The 20,260-nt window shown below is 46.9% G+C and overlaps 1 protein-coding gene across 1 annotated transcript in view; it reads left to right on the top strand.

Moving 5' to 3' along the window:
- Positions 1–12,581: 12,581 nt before the first annotated feature.
- T265_08784 (hypothetical protein) overlaps positions 12,582–20,260 on the top strand; it is a gene marked incomplete at both ends in the record, with an annotated part of 16,681 nt that continues 9,002 nt past the window's right edge. The window contains 5 exons of the mRNA XM_009174684.1: positions 12,582–12,632; positions 14,165–14,407; positions 14,445–14,792; positions 14,830–15,229; positions 19,798–20,036. Of these exons, the coding sequence (XP_009172948.1) occupies positions 12,582–12,632; positions 14,165–14,407; positions 14,445–14,792; positions 14,830–15,229; positions 19,798–20,036 (1,281 nt within the window). The remainder of the gene's footprint in view (positions 12,633–14,164; positions 14,408–14,444; positions 14,793–14,829; positions 15,230–19,797; positions 20,037–20,260) is intronic.

The following is a 20,260-nucleotide window of genomic DNA, read 5'->3' as shown; positions in this document are numbered from 1 at the left end:
CATAATTAGAATTAGTAGGTGGTTAAGTCATACAGTGACTTGGGGAAGAAATAGCTAATTTTGATTTGGTTTTTGTCAGTAGAGTTTGGACGAGAACAATAGACGCTAGACAGAGTTTATAGAGTAGTCCGGTGTAGGAACTAGACTGGTACGAGGTGTAAGCTGGTACGGGGATAAAGATAAAAAGAAAACAACCAGGCCAGTAACGCTGAATATTTAGACCAACTTGGCATTTAGTCCTTGGTTAGCTTAAAGCGGGTCAAGAGGATGGGAAGAAATGATAACATGATCCTTTACTTGCCTACTAACGGTAACGTCGCTTAACTCATATGCGTACTGGACCTGATTCGTGGAGGAGGTCAGAGGGTAGTTGAGTATTAAGTAATGCAGCAGCAGTTTCGCAGGTGAGGAATTTGTCTACAGACTGAGAAAAAGCATGGTGATGCGTGATGCTTCACAGCTGCTCAGGAAGGCTGTTCCAGATGCGAGCGTGATAAACTGGAAAGAAGTAGTGGCGTATGTTTGTGCGGGCTGGGGGACACACTAAGAGATTGCAGGAGTTTCGGAGTCTGTAGCGAGGTTGTGAGTTTATGCTTGGTCTAGCCTCTGCTATAAAGACGTTCTTATGCAGCAAACGGTACAAGAGATCTAGATTCAATTTCAACCGTCTGAACCATAGTGGTTCGAGGCCTAGGATTTGACAGCGGGAGCGGTAAGAGAGGGGGTTTGACCGAGGAAACAGTTTTTTCGTAAATGAGCGTTGGACGCCTTCATTTGCCAGTCTGCAACTTTGAATGCAGAGGGAGGAGAACGTGGGACAGAATTCCACGATTGGTCGTACGCACAGCGTAAAGATTGCAACCATCGTGTCTGCAAGGTGGCAGGAGCGCGGTGTCAAAAAACTGAGCTTGCGCGCTCTTGCCACCTGAATTTGCACCTGATCGGAAAAGCTAAAAGTACAGGAGTATCTGAGGCCGAGATCTTCGATCTCTGTAGAATGAGTAATAGGATTTCCATTAATTGTGAAAGCATCAGCCGGGAGAGAGCAGCGGCAGGAAGTTATACAGGATTTTGTGGAGGAGAAGCTAAGGCCAGAGTTGTTTGACCAGCGAGTCAGTGAATCTAGGTCTTGCTTAATCTGGTGAAAGGCAAGGGTTTTTGCAGAGGTGGGGAATGTGTACGCGATTTTTATATCGTCCGCGAAGAGGAAGGCCTTACCGTGAGATATGGCGCCGAAGACGTCATTGATGTATAGTAAGAAAAGGATGGGGCCTAGCACGCTTCCTTGGATGACTCCGCTAGTGATCGGTAGTGGAGATGATTGTATGTCCCCTATTTGCGTTATTTGCTTCCTGTCTGATAAATAGGAGGCAAACCACTGAAATAAGGTTCCCGTGATGCCAACGGTGCTAAGTTTGTGTAGCAGGGAGGCGTGGGGGACCTGGTCGAAGGCTTTTTGGATGTCTAGATAGACTGTTACTATGGCGTATCCAGCGTCGTAAGCTGCTGTGATGGTCTCAAAAAAGTGAAGCTGGCAGCCGTTTACGGATCTCTGAGATAGGAATCCATACTGTCGATCATCTATGGCGTTTGTAGCTAGGAGAAACCTGATTAAAGGGCCTTTTACCAGACGTTCGAGGGTTCGCATTAAAAGAGGAGTATGGTGGATCCCTCTGTAATTTGAAGCAGTTTGCCTGGATCCGGATTTAAAATGGGGGCGAACGACAGATTGTTTCCATTGAGAGGGGACGATTCCAGAGTTTACTGAGTGAGTAAAAAGATTTAGGACAAGTGTTTTGACATCTTGACCGCCATATCTCAGGACACGCGATGGTATGCCGTCACCTCCCGGCACGGCGGAGTCTCTGAGGGTTTGAAGAAGGGCTGATACATCAGCTAGGGAGATAGTCAAGCTGCTCAGAGTCGGGCGGTTACTCTGTTGTAGACAGGTGGAATATGAGGCGGGGATTGTAGGATTGAACTTAGGAGAAGGAGGCAAGTAGCAGCTGGCAAAGTAAGCATTCAAGTGGTCGGCTATATTGACAGGATGAGTGATGAAGCTACCATTGGTGGAGCTCAGACATGTGACTTGGTGACAGTTTGGGGTACAGCGTCCACGAAATAGGCGGCCGAGTAATTTACAGCTAGAAGGGCCCCTGAGAGCGGTGTTCTCTTCTCGGCATTCGAGGGATACCCGTAAGGATTCTTGGTCAGTTGAAAGCTTGTTGATGAGAAGTATTAATGAGAAATCGCGAGATTTCCGATATTCTCTGCCGGCTCGGCGTATTTTATTTTCCAAGGCTTTCAATAGTTTATCATGTCGAGAGGAACCAGGGTAAAAACTCTTGATGGGAGAGGCAAGGTAGAGAGAGGTCAATAGGTTTTGGTAGAAGATATCACAAATCCGTTGTGTGTCTGACGAGAGAAAGAAGTCGTTCCAGTCCCGGGAGGCCAGCAGGGACGAAAAAGCCAGCAAGATGTCCGGTGTCAGGAGGTGAAAGAAAGATGGACTCGGGGGAACAGTTTCACTAAACCTGGCTGCGTTACATGAAACAACGCATTGATCGCTACCTGGAAAGCATGGACCAGCTGCAGTCGTAGCCAAAATGACCCTCATTTGAAAATATTAGATCTAATGTGTGTTGGCCACGTGTGGGGCTGCGTACAGTCTGAGACCAACCCTCTACACTAAGTTGGGCAAGCAGTGAGGCGTAACGACTAGGGCCAAGACTGGGAGACCAGGAAATATCCGGTAGGTTGAGGTCGCCTAGCACGAATTTAGATGAGTGACGAAGGGTGTGAGCAGAGGAGATAATGCGGGACAAGTCAGTTATAGAAGCGGGGGAGGGGGCGGTGGTAGATAGATACAGCCTACTAGTACCGGTCGCTTGGTCTGTTCTATGGAGATCCAGGTAGTTTCTGGAATCCCTTCTAGGCTGGGATCATCAAGGGGCGTTGCAAGAAGTTCCGAGTTGGAGTAGATGGCACAGCCTCCACCTCTGGAGTTTCTCGTGTCAGAGCGGTGAAGATTATTACCAGGGATTGAGACCAACGTGTCTGGAGTATCAACCGAGAGCCACTCACTACTTGCTGAATTAGTTCAATAGGAGATAACGAGGGAGCCGTGTGTACAGCGATGATTCGAGAGCAGGGTTTGGCAACCATATGCGTTATTGGGTGCAGCGAAGCTAAAGCTAAGGAGGAGTGTCTACGTGTCAGTCGCCAGACCAGGTGGTGCAGACTTGAGCCCTCAGATCCGAGGGCCACACATATCCTCAAATGTTCATCCATGGATGCAGCCGTAGCGAAGATCTAGCCTGTGGGCGGGTGCTTGGTGTCAAATCCGTTCGTTTACAGTACTAAATCCCAACCTCACTCGAATTCCGCTCTCTGATACGGATACTTTTATATCTGCTGTTTCGTCGACCCGTGGCATCTGCTGCTGACCCGCTCCAGTGCCTAGTGTCGGAGAGAAAAGACTCACAGAAGGGAACACAACAGCTGTATTCCGAACAAGCGAGTGAGTGAGAGAGCGAGAGCGAGTGCAAAAGTTTCAACGACCCCACGCCATTTAAAGGGGACTTTCTGACATTGATCCAGGCTGTCTGATAGGCGTTAGTGATCACCCATCAACATCGATCGTGCCTCTGTGAAAAGCCTGAACGCTGATCACATTCGGTCATGCTTCTGTGACCGCAAGAACACTCGTCAGGTCTTGCTGAATTGATTGAAGGATTGATTGGCCTGGATGCTTGCCGGCTTTCCAGTTGAGTTTTTGGTGGAGCAGTAGGTTCCGGGCGTTCTGAAGTTGCTTTCAGGAATCTGACATTCCTGATAGATACAATATAGCCTAGTGAAATCGACAGCCTGGTCTTCCCCATCGAAACTCGCAACCAACACATACTCAACCACATTAGCAACCTAGTTAACATGGAGCACCCTTCTGAGCTTCATCCAACTCATCGTTCATGTCGAAGTATCACGATCCATCACTTCTGAAATCATGTCGTGTGTATCTGAATAGATGAGCTAGCAAGGTAGCCAAACCTGATGCGATTCAACTATCTCAGACAATGATGAGATTTAGCCGGAGACTGCAGGGACAAATTCTTCAGTGGAAATCCCCTGCGCAGAACCGAAAAATCGCTATATAACTGTCAACTTACGGATTTACCGACACCGACACACAAGCTACGGTTTTTAGACAGTCGTTGTCAAATACCCTAAAACGCCTTGATTCGACTTCTCAAACAGGCCAGGTTTCATAGCCACACAACAAAACAGCCGATACTACAGCCTGATACGCATGCAACTTGATACTCACGGATGTACCGTCTTGACGCCATAGGTTTTTCAGGTTAGCAAGCGCTACCTGGGCAATGCAAGTTCGTGCATTGACCACGTCTCTCACAATACAATCAAAACTAGTGACATTTCGAATGCATATACAACGCTGCATCACACTATCTCTCCACCAGGTTTTATATAGGCCTTGATCTACCTCTGAGGACTTCCTCGACCTCCTCGCAGAACTGCACATCCCGCCAAATCATCTCAAAAATGACGTCCGTTGCGAGGCTGTCTAGAAACCGACGTATTTTGGTGCAATGATGGCATGGCACCGCTATACCCAGTTTGATAGCACACCCGCAACTATGCTCTTCCTAGTCTTGACTGTACCCTATCGCCCACTTGTTCCATTACCTGCAACTAAGAACATACACACGCTTTACTACGACTAGTCCTATGACCATGCCTGACGGTACGTCATCCACCTGTTGGAAGCAAACATCATTATGATGACGTGACACTTTGTGGGTACAAAGTGCGCACCAGTGGACTTTAATCAGGTCATCCAACGACACCCGTGTCTTTTCCTCCTCTTCGAGGAAGAGAACGATGTCTCGATACTCCACATCGACAAGATTTTTGCCCGATCCATACTCCACATCGACAAGATTTTTGCCCGAAGATATTTCATTGTTTGTCTCATTAGCTGGTCGGTCACGAAATTAAGTGGGGATGGAGAAAGGGTGCTCTCGACGGACACCGCTTTGTCTACGGAAGCTTTTGGAGCTCCTCATATATTTCCGTAACACGTCCGCCCGTTCTGCACTTCCTATCCACGACGATACAAAAGACTGCACGGTTTACAACTCTCACTTCAACTTAATGCCCTCTGCACCAAATATATTCCTTGCGCATGACGAGCCCCATAATTCGCCCTCTGTTTCAAAGGAAGGGAAAACTGATTCCGGTCTGAGCTTGCCCTTGTTGTGGCATACCTCCCGAGCAACTGCCGTATGAAACAAAATATCCACTGATGAAAGAGGAAAAGAAATTGCAAGACTCACCAAATACATGTAATGGGACGCCTCGGAGGCAACTGGTTATGCAAAGCCCCACGCTTTACTTTCGGCCGTTACAGCTCCGTTCTAAAGTCAGCTCATCGTACCAAGAGGCAACACCACCAGACATCACTTATCTCATGTCTCTGCAAGTTCCAAGCAACCTTATTTGTGCACAATCTAGCCAAAGCACTTTCCGCACTCTTACATATGTCCGCACCAGTTTGCGTCGACCACAACCGTATTATCTGCACCCAAGAGGCACACCAAACGTCACTTATCTCATGTCTCTGCAAGTTCCAAGCAACCTTATTTGTGCACAATCTAGCCAAAGCCCTTTCCTCACTCTTACATATGTCCGCACCAGTTTGCATCGACCACAACCGTATTATCTGCACGTTAATATCGATTACCGTTTATGGGATAAGGCATCGTCCTCTAATTGAAGTAGTTAGAAATGGTAATCACTTTTGATTGTCTGTTATTTCGCGATGCATCTTAACTCAGATCAAATTGCCTTCTAGCAAACCTTTCGGAAGCTTTTACCCATTTTTAGTCGCCAATAAAGACATTGCCGTATTATTACCTCGTTTGAATGGCAGCAATGAACCACCACGAACCCTTGTCAGACCCAAGAATACCCTAAATACAATAACAACCATGGACGGCTCATCCAAGATGTTCATGAACGGGGCTATCCACGAACCGAAGTACGGTGTCACGATGATATTACCGCGACTACCCTATCCAGTCTGGTAGCTTGCCCATAGTTCACCATATCCCCAATATTTACCGGACGAACATGTTACCCAGAAGACCGTTTCAGTCTGTTTAATTTGTGCTAGGACTTACAAGTAGCGGCCATATTACTGTGTCGTCTGCTTGTACTGCCCACAGCCTCAAAGATGGCCCGGCATACCGGAGAAAATCAAACCCTGCCTGAAGCCATATATAACGTATGCTGACCATAATGAAAAACCAAAAAACGCAAGCTGTGACGAATTCCTTGGCTTCAGCGAAACGCTTGCTGCAACCATAGTAGAATGTTTCGTATCCGGGTTGCGAATCGCCAACCCAATTTGAGTTTGTGCGGACGTTATATGCTTGATTATTATCTAAGTGGTATTGAAATTTTTTTCAAAACATACGTAACAAAACACGCCAAGAATCCAGCTTCTCCACAAAATTCCCCACCGGTTTCATAGAAACAATGGTCTAAGCCTCCAACAGCCGCTAAGATATGAAATCCGTGCCCACAATGGAGCCTAGTTCGTTTGAACTATTTCCAATAAATCTGCGGCCGCTTGGGGATATCTTAGGCCCTCAAATAATCACCAACAAATTCTTTAACTTTATTTTAAAGTTTTACTTTTGGACCATGGTTTCAGAGAAATTTTGGGTGGGCGCCCGGGGTTTGGCGTGACCAACAATAATTTGATTTGAAAATCACGTCGCGCGCGGTTTCAGGACGCTTGTAGCTGCAAAACCTTGGCGAAAGCAACAAAACCTCTTGTGCTGAAATGCTACATTTTGTTGCGTATATGCTCAAACCAAAACTCATTCTGATATATTTCCATAATGTTACAGGTCGCGAATTCAAATATCCACTGAGGCGAAAAATTCTGGCGGAGTAATATTCTGGCATCATTGTGATCCCGCAATGCCTCTGTGGGGCTCAGATGTTTGGACTGGTATTCAGAACTAAAACCTCTACGTGTTTTAGTACATCACAGACACTTAGTCGCTTTCGAAAATTCAATTCCATTGCGGCCTTTTTGCTTATAAATAGAGTAGCCACCCAGAACCTTGGCAGCCAAAGCTATAAACTTGACCGCAGCGAACCGAAAAATCCCTCGTACACCCACTTGGCCAAACCGATTGTGAGCCACTCAGGTATCGACAAAAACACGAAAAAAGGCGAATGCAGACAAACAATCCACATAAGATTCGGCAAATCGGAAAAATGCTGTTTGGGTTCAGGGCGCAGTCCTCCTAGAAGCGAGCCAAAAGAAATACTTGTTGATAATACCACCCAGCACTCGGGGCCACACAGAAACACCTTTCTGATCGAACCGCCTCAGGATGCCCAAGAAACCAAACAGACGAAATTTCGCCCCAAATCTATAATCAACAGCAAATCTGGCCGTCCAAAAAAGGTATTAATAGACCTGCAACTAGGAGTGGTCGAAATCAACGCTAATGGGAAAAAACCGTCTCCCAAAGGTTAGGGGCCCGCGCAAATCAGGCTACCTCAAGGAAAAACCCTGCAAATGAAAAGCATCCCCCTGGACCGTCATGACAGGAAGCAGACCAGTATGCTCCAGAGGCCCATCGAAAGCATGGACTCAAACCCGTCGTACAACTATTAAGTCTGTTAACCTCCCTGGTCACACAACCCTCCGCTTCTCACCCTCTGAGGCAGCGGAGGCAGTGTTGAAATGCTTGTCCACAAACTGCCTCAGCCTTTTCAGCAAACGGCGATAATAAACGGCCAGGTTGCCTTAAACAACCATCCACAATAGCACGCACAGATGCCCGGCTCACACCAGACGTCTCTGACGCGGGAGCCTCACTAGAACTCTACTCTGTTTCTCGAGCTGACAAAACCAGAGGGGCTAGTGAGGGTGCTGTATACTTACACGCAGTCCTACCCACCCCGATTGTCCCCTTTCATACCACTCCGCACTTTTTTGCGATGCACTGTGGATTCAAATTACAATGTGCTGGTTTGATTTTCTCCTTCTCGGGGTAGTCTACTGTCGCCCATCGAGTGCTCCAGAAGATGACCAGTTCCTTATACGAACACCTGAACAACTCTCATCTAACTACTACTTCATTCACCACCTGCCTGCGGGCGTCTTCAGTGCTCCCCAGGCCTCATGGATGGAGCTCGGTTGCGTCGGTTCGAGTGAATATTTTGCAGCTGCGTTGACCAAAGTCATTCAGTAGAACGCTTGGACACATGCCGATGCACCCACCAGATACCACACAAGCCGATTACCATCCCTCCTGGATTTGGTCACCACCACCAAAATCACTTCTTTCATCAGGTGATAAATAGCGCTCCACCAGGACATAGCGACCGCAGTGTGTTGACCTTTGGTTTCATCTGCTTTTAGGCCGGAAGTTCCGATCCTGAAACGTGGTTTTGAAACTTCTGTCGTGAGGACTTTTCAGGAATGCACATCATTCTTGAGCGAGTTTAACCGAGGCCAGCTTCAGTGGAAGAAGTATAAACGACAAGTGTCCAGAAAGTTCTTCCCTAAAAAGTCAGCACGTAGTTGGATGATGCGCAAGGCTACCTAAAGGGATTCCGCGTCTTCTGTAAAAGCGGCCTCAACTATTTTTCATAAAGTTGACCGCATTAGACAGAAGAATGCCGCTGGCTATTTGCACAATGAGATTGATTTCTCGAAATCCAAGGGAATTTTCAGACTTGACACTTCATAGTGTAGAATGTCTGTATAATGTATATGCTCCTGCATTATTGAAAATCATTTAATATGACGATTTATTTAAGTGTACGAATTCTCAAGGTCAATAAACACCACCGACTGTGAATACGTTACCTGATGATAAAAAATCGCGAATTGTGGAAAACGTTGACTCACATACAATGAACGTAACCTTCAGGTATTTTTCCACCGGAACAAATTTCCTCAACATTCTAGAATCTAAATGGCCTTTGGAGATGCAGCATATGCGTAGGCGCATTCGTGCAAACAAATTTTGGTCGATGATTCTTTTTGCCAGTTAAAATTCCGTAGTGCACGTTAATTATTTCCTAAACGTCGTGCACGTTTGCTGACAAACACCGGAGTTTTCCGTTATAGATTGCGAAATATGCTAGGAAGACCTCGAGGTAGTGTTGATTTGCCGTTGAAGTCCTGAAATGACAGGGAGATATAATTCAGGTTAGCAAAATATCACCATAAGGCGGGCGACCGACAAACTGGTAGAGTTACTTACCCCAAAATTCACTGCAGCGCCTATGCTGTCGTGGATGCCTGTTCACACAATGCCATCTTCGGCGGTTATTTCGCATGCCTGTTTACTTCACCTCTCAAGAAATACGAGACTTACATGTAATGCATAAGACCTCATTAACAGACAAACTTTTCGGAGCCAGTGGGTCACATGAAATCATCTTCGTCCCTTTCATCTAGCTGGCGCTCTACAGAGTTCGTCGTAGTTGTCAGACATTGACTCACGGCTGTCGAGTAATTCTTGTGTGAACCCGAAAACACGGACGCACACAGATTTACGGGACACTGTGCTGGGAATCTGTGCTTCGGTCCAGGTCAACATCATAAGATGCCCCCTTTGCGGAACGGGTAGCAAGCACACCTCTGCGTTTTCGGGATCGGCCCGAAGCTAAGAACAAAAAGTGATTTATTTTCATGTGGACTCACATTTGAGACAAGCCTGAAGAGGCGTCACCCTCCAGGATTTGCCGCCTGTCGCAGTGGTACGACGTATGCATCTCAAACTCGGCTCCGAAATGAACCATTCTGGACTGCGCGAGTATGGCCCATTTTCGGGTGACGTACAACCAGCGAGCCGTCAGATAGGAGAGAAATCGGGGATCTGTTCGGCGCAGAAGCTGTATATCTTGTCGGAATCTGTGTGCTTGTGATATGCTGAACATAAAACCTACTGTACAGCATTATCCAGGCGAGCCATGCCGTAAAATATGTGCCGGCTTTCCGCAGAATGTGTCTTTGACCAAAAATACGTGGATATTAAATGATACCTACGTGCTTCCTGATGGCTTTGCGGACATAAAGGTAGCAAAGCATGACGTCACAGCCGAACACAACTCTTGCCGCACGCATTTGCGCCGCAAACTTGTCCATTACAAAGGTCCTGACCGGATATGCTTCGCCCAACATTTCTTTGAATAAGCCGAACAGTTTTCGCATGGGAGCAAAGTGCTCGCTCTCTACGAGCGCATACATAACCGGACGCCCGGTTCCCATGCCGTCCGTTATCAAGAATGTGTATACTTTATATCTAAATGCCGAATATTAGATGCTTTAAAAAACTTACCCAAGGCGGTTTGTTGCACGTGTCCCGTCCACATTTACTACTTCTTGAAAGCGTCCGAATGACGCTATCTGCTGCCATAGGGGGAAACATATGTGGCTATAGTGACCTTCCTCTCCCCGACACACAAGGACACGTCCGGTCTCCCGAAGTTTTGCCAGGACCGAAGGCATATCATCTGCTACATTAAAACCCAACCATTCGGCACCTACTCAACATAGCCGGTCGACACTTCCGGCGGTAGTTGTGTATATCCTTAGTTGTAAGAATCTTTCCGAATTCATCCACCACAAACTGTCGCACCTCAGATGACGGCGTTCCATATCTCAGCAGGGCCTGGCATGTGCCCAACTCGCATGCCGTCCGTTATCAAAAATGTGTACAGTTTATATCTAAATGCCGAATATTAGATGCTCTAAAAAACTTACCCAAGGCGGTTTGTTGCGTGTGTCCCGTCCACAGTCACTAAATCTGGAAAGCGTCGGAATAACGCCATCTGCTGCCATCGGGAGAAACATATGGAGCTATAGTGAACTTCCTCTGCTCGACACACAAGGGCGCGTCCGGTCTCCCGAAGTTTTGCAAGGACCGAAGGCATATCATCTGCTACATTAAAACCCAACCATTCGACACCTACTCAACATAGCCGGTCGACACATCCAGCGGTAGTTGTGTATATCCTTAGTGGTAAGAATGTTTCCAATTTCATCCGCCACAAACTGCCGCACCTCAGATGACGGCAGGGTCTTGCATGTGCCCAACTCGTCTTCGGTTATGCGTCGATTGACTGGAAGCCGATCATACAGAAACTTCGACAGTTTGTGGTTGTGTTCCAGAAAATAAGTGGTCACTGCCGGTTGGTTCCTTTGCCTCCGTAGACAAAACCGCACTGGACAGCTGGTGCTTCCCGTACTTTGTTATTAGAAAACACGCTCGGTTTATCAGCTTCTTCGGATTCCACGGCTTTCCGTTGGTCTTGGTGGGCGCTGCTGCATTTGTAGTAGACCCATTCGTAACGCAAAATAGCGTTGGTGCCTCGACAACTGGATGAACGCACAAGTACCACAAAGTTATCCTTCATCTATTCATTTAAGGTCTTCTCAAATGCCGTGAAGGATGGAAACGATACACCCACAAATTAACCAACGAAAGTCACTTCCGAGGCCATAGCACGCGAAGCAGAATGTGCGCCAATAATTTTCAAAAGAGATCAATTGAAACAAATCGCAAAAAATGACGGTAGATGAAGGGGGTTTTTAGACTGAGAACAAATGCAAGGAAGCGCATCATTTTGAGGTTAAGGTTTTTATTTCACCCGCAGGGGTTTTGCAGAAAATTTCATTGTGCGTCGAGGCGTTAACCAGAAGGATAGCTTGAATTTCGTGAAATGCAGAACCACTGTAGAACAGAAATCAACCAATTAAGCATAGGGAAATAAGTCACTATTCAGGAGCTTACCCGGAAAAGCAGAAATGTGCTGTCCAAATGCGCGACATGTTGCCGCAGAAACAGGCCGTCCGCGTTCTGCCTGAGGGACAGAAGCGGGGAACTCATGCGTGACCCAATAGTGGTATCTGGGGTTTATGTAGAACACTATATGGGTCTATATTTAGCGGCAGTGTCCTCGTCATATCCAATCCCATCAACGCGTAACTACGGACAGCCTCCAACCGACTTGGTCTTCACATTTGTGGTTATCCGTCAACTCCGTCAAGATCAGCCTATTGTGCCTGTTGGCGCTCGACGAGGTTTATCCAAGCATTTCAAAGGAAGCTTCGTCCTCACTGGCAGATCATTTGTACCTTGTATGCCGTCGGTCGCTTCACGAAGGCCGCCTGCCCTCTGTTTGGAGGGAAGCGATTGTCACGCCAATCTGCAAAATTGGTACCCAGATATCGCCTTGAGGCTGCAGGCCTATGAGTCTCGCTAGTGTGCCTTTCAAGGTGATGGAATGCAATTTTAAGCGAGCTTTCCTAGATTCCCTTACTTCCAACAACTTGATGTTCCCAGTTCAGCACGGATTTCTCCCAGTGTTCTTGCGTGTCGAATATGCTCGTGGTTACTGACATCTTAGCCCAAGCCTAGGACGGGAGATTCATTTTGGACGCCATATTTTTTGACTACTCAAAAGCATTCCCACACATCCCATTGCTCCACGAACTCGTGTCTTTCGGGATTTGAGGGAGTATGCTTCCTTTGTTCAAAGCGGTCCTCGCAGACCGGTCATTCCGAGTGAAGGTAGGTTCCATCTACTCTTCTCCAGCGCCGGTCTCCATTGAAGTTCCTCAAGGCTGCGTTCTTGGACCACTGCTGTTTCCGATGTGACCTCCCAGATGTTCATGCAGGTCTATGCCCACATTTTGTGGGGAACTTGCAATCCTTGAGTTCCGGCGCCAGTGCCCTCCAAATTGATATAGATGCTCAAAGCAGTGGTCGTTAGACTATCACCTTCCTCTGAAACGGGAAAATTCAACCATATGTCATCCGGAGGAGACTCAGCGAATGCCTTTGAGAATAACAATAATGTATGTTCCCAACTTGTGGGTGGCATACCGTCTAGCATTATCATGCGTTTACAGTCAGGTTTGGGTATGATAGGGGGATTTGCGGGTAGTGGGGACTGTGCGAAAGGGGACAATGTCCTAAACAAAGGGAGGCACTCGATTAAATAATAATGTTTCTTTTGCAACTTGTAGGGAACAACAGGCATGGGGTCCGACCAATTCAAGACTCAGTTATGCATTGTGAGAATTGACCAGAAGACATTGTAGTGGATAATCCTAGCAAATACCAGTTCAAAGTAGTTAAATCAAGTTCGTTGGTACAGTTAGTTATTACCACCACAATAAATCCAAATCGATCTCCTTCCTGGAATCTTCCTTGACATATTCCTAGATACTTGCTATCCCGTCGTAGTCTGAAGGGTAGATCACCGCTCGTTAATTCACTGACAGCGTAACTCGACACAGCAAGAAGGGAACACGGCTTTCACGAGGATAGACGCCAAAAAGGATTTGGCTATCTGATTCTCTTCAAACGTGCCTTCTGATTGCACGATGAGAAATCGGCCTAAAAGGCGTTCGCCGTTTTACGGGTGATTCGGTGCATTTTCTCCCGTGTAACCCGCACGAAGTTATAAATACTCTTTGGGGCCTACGTCGGGGAGCACTTTTCCTATACCAACCAAGTTGTCTATTGGGGGCGCACCTCAGACGTAACTCTCACTAAGCAGGTCCAGCGATCCGGTCTCAATCGGTGGACTACGTAACATGTCTCGCGTTGCTTGACCTTTTCTCCTGCGGTATCGTCGCCTCCAAGGGGACCTAATTCTTACGTATGCCCTGTTTAAGCAAGGCTTGGCCAACAGGTTTTTCGCCGTTGACCCAGCAAACACGTCATGCACATGGTGAACTCAGTTCAAAGCACTACTAGGCACTTATTTATGCGAATCCTCACGCTGGTAAGCATACTGCCCCGCGCCGAGAACATAAAGAGCAGTGCTACACCCTTTATTCACTTATGCCTTTCAGGTGAACAACAGCCACTGACCGACAAGAAAAAGACCGACCCGGGAAACTCGGGCGAAAGCCTCGATCCTTTGTATCAATCCGTGAATCCGTGAGCTCGTCGCACGCGGTTTCGATCAACTTCCGTTTGAAAGACGCGCGTCACACCAAATGAAATTTCTTTGATGCACCACTATTTTGATATTACTGGGCTTTGTATAAAACAGTCTGTTTTGCCACATTACAATGTGTATGGCGTCACAGGTTGTTTGCACAAGTACACATCATCTGGCTAGGTCACTGATGAAGCGGCTTGCGTTACCCGTCGTGCTCTTTTTCCTTGGTTGGGTCTCGGGGTTGAAAAACCTCGATGTAACTCGAGTTATTGATTTGGAGAGTTCTGTAGTTCGGGTCGAACACGCAATTACACTTGACGAGCCCACTGATGACTATGAATTCCATATTCATCCCTCCGAGACTGACCATGTGTCCAGTGTGTCTGCTTGGGTTAGTCCTGTAGTCTAGTTTGTTTACTTTATTGTAGCATGGGAAGAACAAAGACGCATTGGAGGTTCGACTTGCGGCTGGAAAGTCAAACGTTTACCGGATCGGTGTAAAGAAGTCCTCAACCCCAATTCAATTCACAGTTGCTGTCGTTCTCACCAATGTTCTAGAGCCGAAGCCAGCAGAAGTCTTGCAGGCTCAGAGTCAGTTTGTTAAGTACACTGGAAACGTGATGTTCTTCACACCGTATACGACTGAAAGACAGAAAACGACGGTGGTTTTGCCACAGGGTGAACTTCTGAGGTATACATCTGCACCTGAACCTATAACGAAACAGCCACGCAAACTGGAGTATGGCCCATATGAAGGAATAGGCGCATTCACGCACGTGGGTTGCTCACCATTCGATTCATGTTCGTTAACAGATACCTCTGCATGTCCACTTCGAAAACAACAAGCCTTTCTTGACGGTTAAGAAAATGACCAGACTAATTGAGATTTCTCACTGGGGGAACATCGCCGTGGAAGAGTCTTTAGAAATTCAGAATACGGGTGCAAAACTCAAAGGACCATTTTCTAGACTGGATTTCGACATGGGAGTTGGTCAACGGGTCGCTATTTCCTCGTTCAAGACTGCGTTACCGGCCGCGGCAAGAGATATTTACTACAGGGACGATATTGGCAACATCAGCACAAGCGCGGTCGCGGAGACGCTAGATGCCTTAGAAGTCCGCCTGTCCCCAAGGTTTCCGTTGCTTGGTGGGTGGAAAACCGAGTATATCCTGGGGTACAACGTGCCGGCTCATCAGTTCCTCTACCGAACCGGTACGTTCAGATTTGGTAATACCCTTCGTTACTACGTAACTTGCTTATACCTACATCAGCCTAATGCCCGTTTATGAAAATCTCACCTCCCGTTATCTAATCCCAACTGGTTAAAAGTAGGACATTTATGTATCCGCAGTTTACATGAACCACTGGCAAAATTGCCACGGTTTTTGGATCAAATGGAATTCTAAAAAGTACGAACGAAGTGTGTGCATGGTGATGAAGGTATTGCGATTGGATTGTTGTTCGAGTGTCCCGGTGTTTTTTGTTGTTGCAGGCGATATGTGCTAGACGCAGCCTTTCGTAAGCAATTGGGATGACTGGACCAAGGGTAATAGGAATGTCAGACCATTTTTGCTCATATTCGTTCTCTCTTTCCTTTTTCTCACTTTTGATCCAGATGCGCGAGAAGAGCTTACTTTTGGGTCATTCTGATTTCTTAGGTACCCCAATTGCCGAAGACGAGGTTGGTTGGTGAGTGGATCCATGCACTGTGAGCTATGGAAGTGCCTACGGTGCTGTGTCTGGAGAAGTGGAGGCATCGTAAGCTAGAATAAGGTCACCTTTCACTAGTCTGAATGTGTCCTGCCTCATTTGCTAATCAGGGTGACCAGCCTCGAAATAGATGCCGGTCGGACTAAAGGGAAGACGCCCAAGACGGAACCTTATCACAGAACAATCAGTAATTAAACCAGACTCCAACCATTGGTCCGGCAACTGGTCACCGGAAGGGTGTTAAAGCTGAACGATTATCACAATAATCATCATATCATTACTAAGACTAGTTTGTGAACCGAGTTGGGCTAACTTCGGCGATGATTTGCTTGATGAGCGTACCAGGTAACTCGCACCGGTGATATGGGTTCCAGTGCGGCTGTATCACACCCACGTAAGTTTAATTGGGTGCCCGTTTGATGGCTCGTACCGACCTTGTACGGCAGTGAAGCATCAGTGCCAACACTTATGTTGCTGTCATTGATGATGATGATGATGATCGTACCGACCTTACAGATAACCTGAGCGTTGGTTGTTTTTATTGGTGAACACTGTGAAGCCTAATAAGCAGGGGTCGCTCCGGACCCAACTGAACATGACCCCTGGTGGCATTCGATTCAAGACTGCCACTTTTAGTTTGTGCAGTCCTACTCCAACCATGCCGTGGCGCATCTCGCCCGAGGCTTCGTCCCCTCAGATACACATGCGTGCGCTTGGCCGGAGACATTGAAGAAACGGCGGCTGATCGAAGTTGGTGGTACTGTCCGTTTCATTTAAGGTTGTCTGTGTGCCCTGAGGTGTGAACACCTCAGCATGCCTGCGTTAGGCCAGCACCAGGTACCCTCCACCCATTCTTTTTTCTTCTTTTCACTCGAAGACCTTAAATATAGTTAGATGACCTTTATGGTTGTTCTTCAGTGAATCGTTAATCAGCACTGGTGTTGAGTTTTGCTATATGCATGAGACAGTGACCCAACCGATGTGGCATTAGACCGTTTGCTGTGGTGAAATTTGTGGTTTAAGAACGCCCAGATCGTTCAGCCTTTGCGCCCTTTCGGTGCCTAACTTTCATGTCACTAGATGGAAGCACGAGGGCTGGGACGCTGCCAGATTGCCCAAGCCTAGACAAGGGAAGTCGAGAGGCAGAGGTCAAGTTCGAAGCACAGACCTTCCAATCACTAAATTCGCGCCCTAACGACAGCCACCTCGCCTCCTACGATCGCCCAAGCATACAAAGGGCGATTGGAATACTGAGTAAAAGTTCTGGCGTCATCAAAACAGAAATATCAGTGTTGACAAGGATTCTTTACCGTGTGGCCACAAGGCTTATCATATTTGTAGCCGTAAGTGGAAATAAGTGAAGTGTATGAGGGAGGGAACCTGGTGCCGCCCTGTCGTAAACATTCTTAGGTGACTACATCTCCAAGCGCTCAATCAGACAATCTGGAAAGAAGCTGACAGTACAAACTATGAGCCGCCATTTCTTTCAATGTCTAACCAGGCGTGGGGGCCACTGTCATGGGGACCCGATTCTGGAAGGTGAACCACACAAAGAGCACCTGAACTCTTCGTAATCTTTTTCATTTCTACCTGCTTTGCACCATTCTGAAAGACGCACGGAGTTCAACACTAGTCTCGGTAGACGATTTCCGCATGTGTAAAACATGAGTGAGCCACCACAGTTGATGATTCTGGATGTTTTCCGCGGCTGAAGCACGTGCTGAACAATCTAATGCCCTTTACAGTTTCGGCTCAAAATTTAACCACAAGGTAGCGGTGTTCGGTGCATGGCCACCACAGTCCAGCTTCTAGTCGACATGTCGCCGCACAAGCCCAAACACCATACCAGAGACTGCAGCTGGCCAACTTGGTATGGAACTGCGAATGGCTACTCCAACACGCACAATCCCTCGCAATCTGACGGTCCGGTCTTGTCTTGCCAAACAGAACACGTGTAGGAATGGATAACGTTGTCCTCACGTGAGAGGTCTTCCCAGTGTGAATTCGGCAGTTTCATTGAGGGTGCTCCCCAAACATTTTGCCACGAACTTCTGTATCTAGTCGTCAGTCCTTGTATGGGTTCTCTCTGCCGAGAGCGAGGTTCACATGAACGGACTGCATGCGGGCATTCCCAGTACTAGATAAGTTTGCTCGCTTGGTTAGACTTTCCTCTTTATTGTGGGGGGGGGGCGGGGCGAGATGGACCAAGTGGTTAGAGCACGAATTTACTGATCGGAAGGTGTGTGGTTCGGACCCGACCTCAGCCTCTCGACTCCCCCTGTCTAGGCTCGGGCAACCTGACAATATACCAGCCCTCGTGCTTCCTTCAGTGGCATGGCAGTTAGGCACCGAAAGGGTGCTACATCTGAACCCGTTTTTCGTGTGCTAGGTAGGTGATTTAGGGAGTTGATGGAATTTATTCTACCGCGTTTGAAGGTCTAAGTACTTGAGTTCGGAATCTCACGGTAGAAGACAAAGGACACCGAGTGAAGATTGTTTATACTGCGGATGAATCAATGGGATAAAAAACTGCGGCTCAGTTGGGCTGCGACAGCAAAATTGAAATCTCAGTGCAATATTCGTTAGGACCTGACCGTCCTTGCAATTTGCATGACAGCCATCAAGGCGGAAATATAACATCTGGTTTGATTTGTTTGCGACGTTTGGATGTTCTGTCGNGGTGGGGTGCATTCGTTTTCAGGAATGCCTGAATACCTTATCATACGTACGCCTATTTGCATGTCATCCGAACCACACAATGGTTCCAAAAGTATACTGACATCTAAACAAAGCATAGTCATTACTCTAAAAGTCGTCTTTCATTTACGTCAAATGTGTGCGACAGTGTTGTACATCTGCTGGCGATAACGGTGATAAGCGTATCAATTAAGTGCACGTCGACTACAAAAGTCCCAGCCCTTTAAATTGATTCTCCCAACTACACCGAATAAGCATGATGGCTCATTCCTCTGCGACCTGGGAATGTTCCAACTTAGCGGTTCTTACAACTAACCTAGAAGCTTCACTATTTACCAAAATACACGTAGGTTGTTTAAAGGCCAGTATATACGTGGATGGTTCTGTCTGTTCATGTTGGACAGATGAACCATTTAACTGGTTAGGCCATCGCCTTCAACTCATGACCGTCATCCGCTTGTTCGCCCTATCTTCGGTGAACGAAACGGTAGGTGTTGGAACCGCTGAACTTGTGTACACCATTGAAAGCTGAAAAACTGAACCAATATACATAAATGTCCGAGCTGATAGTAATTTATTCGTGGTTTATCTCACTCGACCTCCTCACTAGAGCTTCAGTTGATCTTTCCAGCTAAAATTACTGTGTTCCGAAGCTGTTGGCGACAAACTGTACATCCAGTTGGTCGAAACGCTGCATGAATGGCCCGTCAGTCCGAGGGTGCATTTGACATACGTGCCTATAAAACATGGATATTCCACTTGGTCGCCCCGCGTATCCGCGTGCAAAACGATGGGGAACTCAACCACCATTGACCTAAACTTGTCCACTACAGTTTATGAAGGTTGCACTTGGGAGCACTCGACTGTTCGAAAGCACGCGTTTGGAATTACGAGGTAAAGCGGGCCTTCATGTCGAAAGTTTAGTGTAGTACTGGCTGCCCCGCGTCAATACGAACGCGCTACCAACTCTAGTGTATATACCAGTGTTGAGTGATCCCTGTAGATTTTTTGGTAAATCGTGTTCCTGTTGGGTGCCTTTCCACCACAGCAGAAAGATTTGATTTGCGTTGTACTCAGTACGACAGTGAAGCATCGGTGTTGCAAACTGATGTCATGCTGTCGACGGTGATGATGATGTACTCAGTAATTATAGCCTATTTCAGTGAAAACTACTGCTGTGTGATACCCTTAGCAGAATGTCCTTTTTGGACAGACCTGTTCCCCCGGTATTTATGTTCTCATTCTCAATAATTTATACTACCTGGTTAGTTCTGGATGTACTGTTTTTGACTTTCCGTTGGGTTACTGTGTATTGAGATGCGTCCTTTGTACACATCCTAAAAAAGTGTATTTCAATGTGTTTCAATTTGTAGGCTCCAAATTCACACTGCGGATGCGTATCGTGGACCACATCTATGATGACCAAGTTGTTGAGCATCTAACTTTGAAGATTGTTCTGCCGGAAATGGTTTCCGACATAGAATTCATTCCGCCTTTCTCTGTAACTGAGCAACCGCGAGAGGTTTTGAAGACATATTTGGATACCGTAGGGCGGACCGTTCTTGTTTTCACCGCGAAAAACTTAGTCACTGAACATATCCTTGATTTCACTGTGAGTTTCTCTTGGATTCGTTTTTACTGTGCTGTGTTTGATATGATTCCTGGGCGAGGTAAGACTTTTTCAAATCCCTAATACTGTGGAAACTACTTTCTGCGATTTATCTATATATTTTGTTGCTACTGTGCTGGATATGATTCCTGGGCGAGGTAAGACTTTTTCAAATCCCTAATACTGTGGAAACTACTTTCTGCGATTTATCTATATATTATATTTCA

The sequence above is a fragment of the Opisthorchis viverrini genome (assembly GCF_000715545.1).
Source record: "Opisthorchis viverrini unplaced genomic scaffold opera_v5_241, whole genome shotgun sequence".
Lineage (NCBI taxonomy): Eukaryota > Metazoa > Platyhelminthes > Trematoda > Opisthorchiida > Opisthorchiidae > Opisthorchis > Opisthorchis viverrini.
This window is presented reverse-complemented; position numbering and strand designations above follow the sequence as displayed.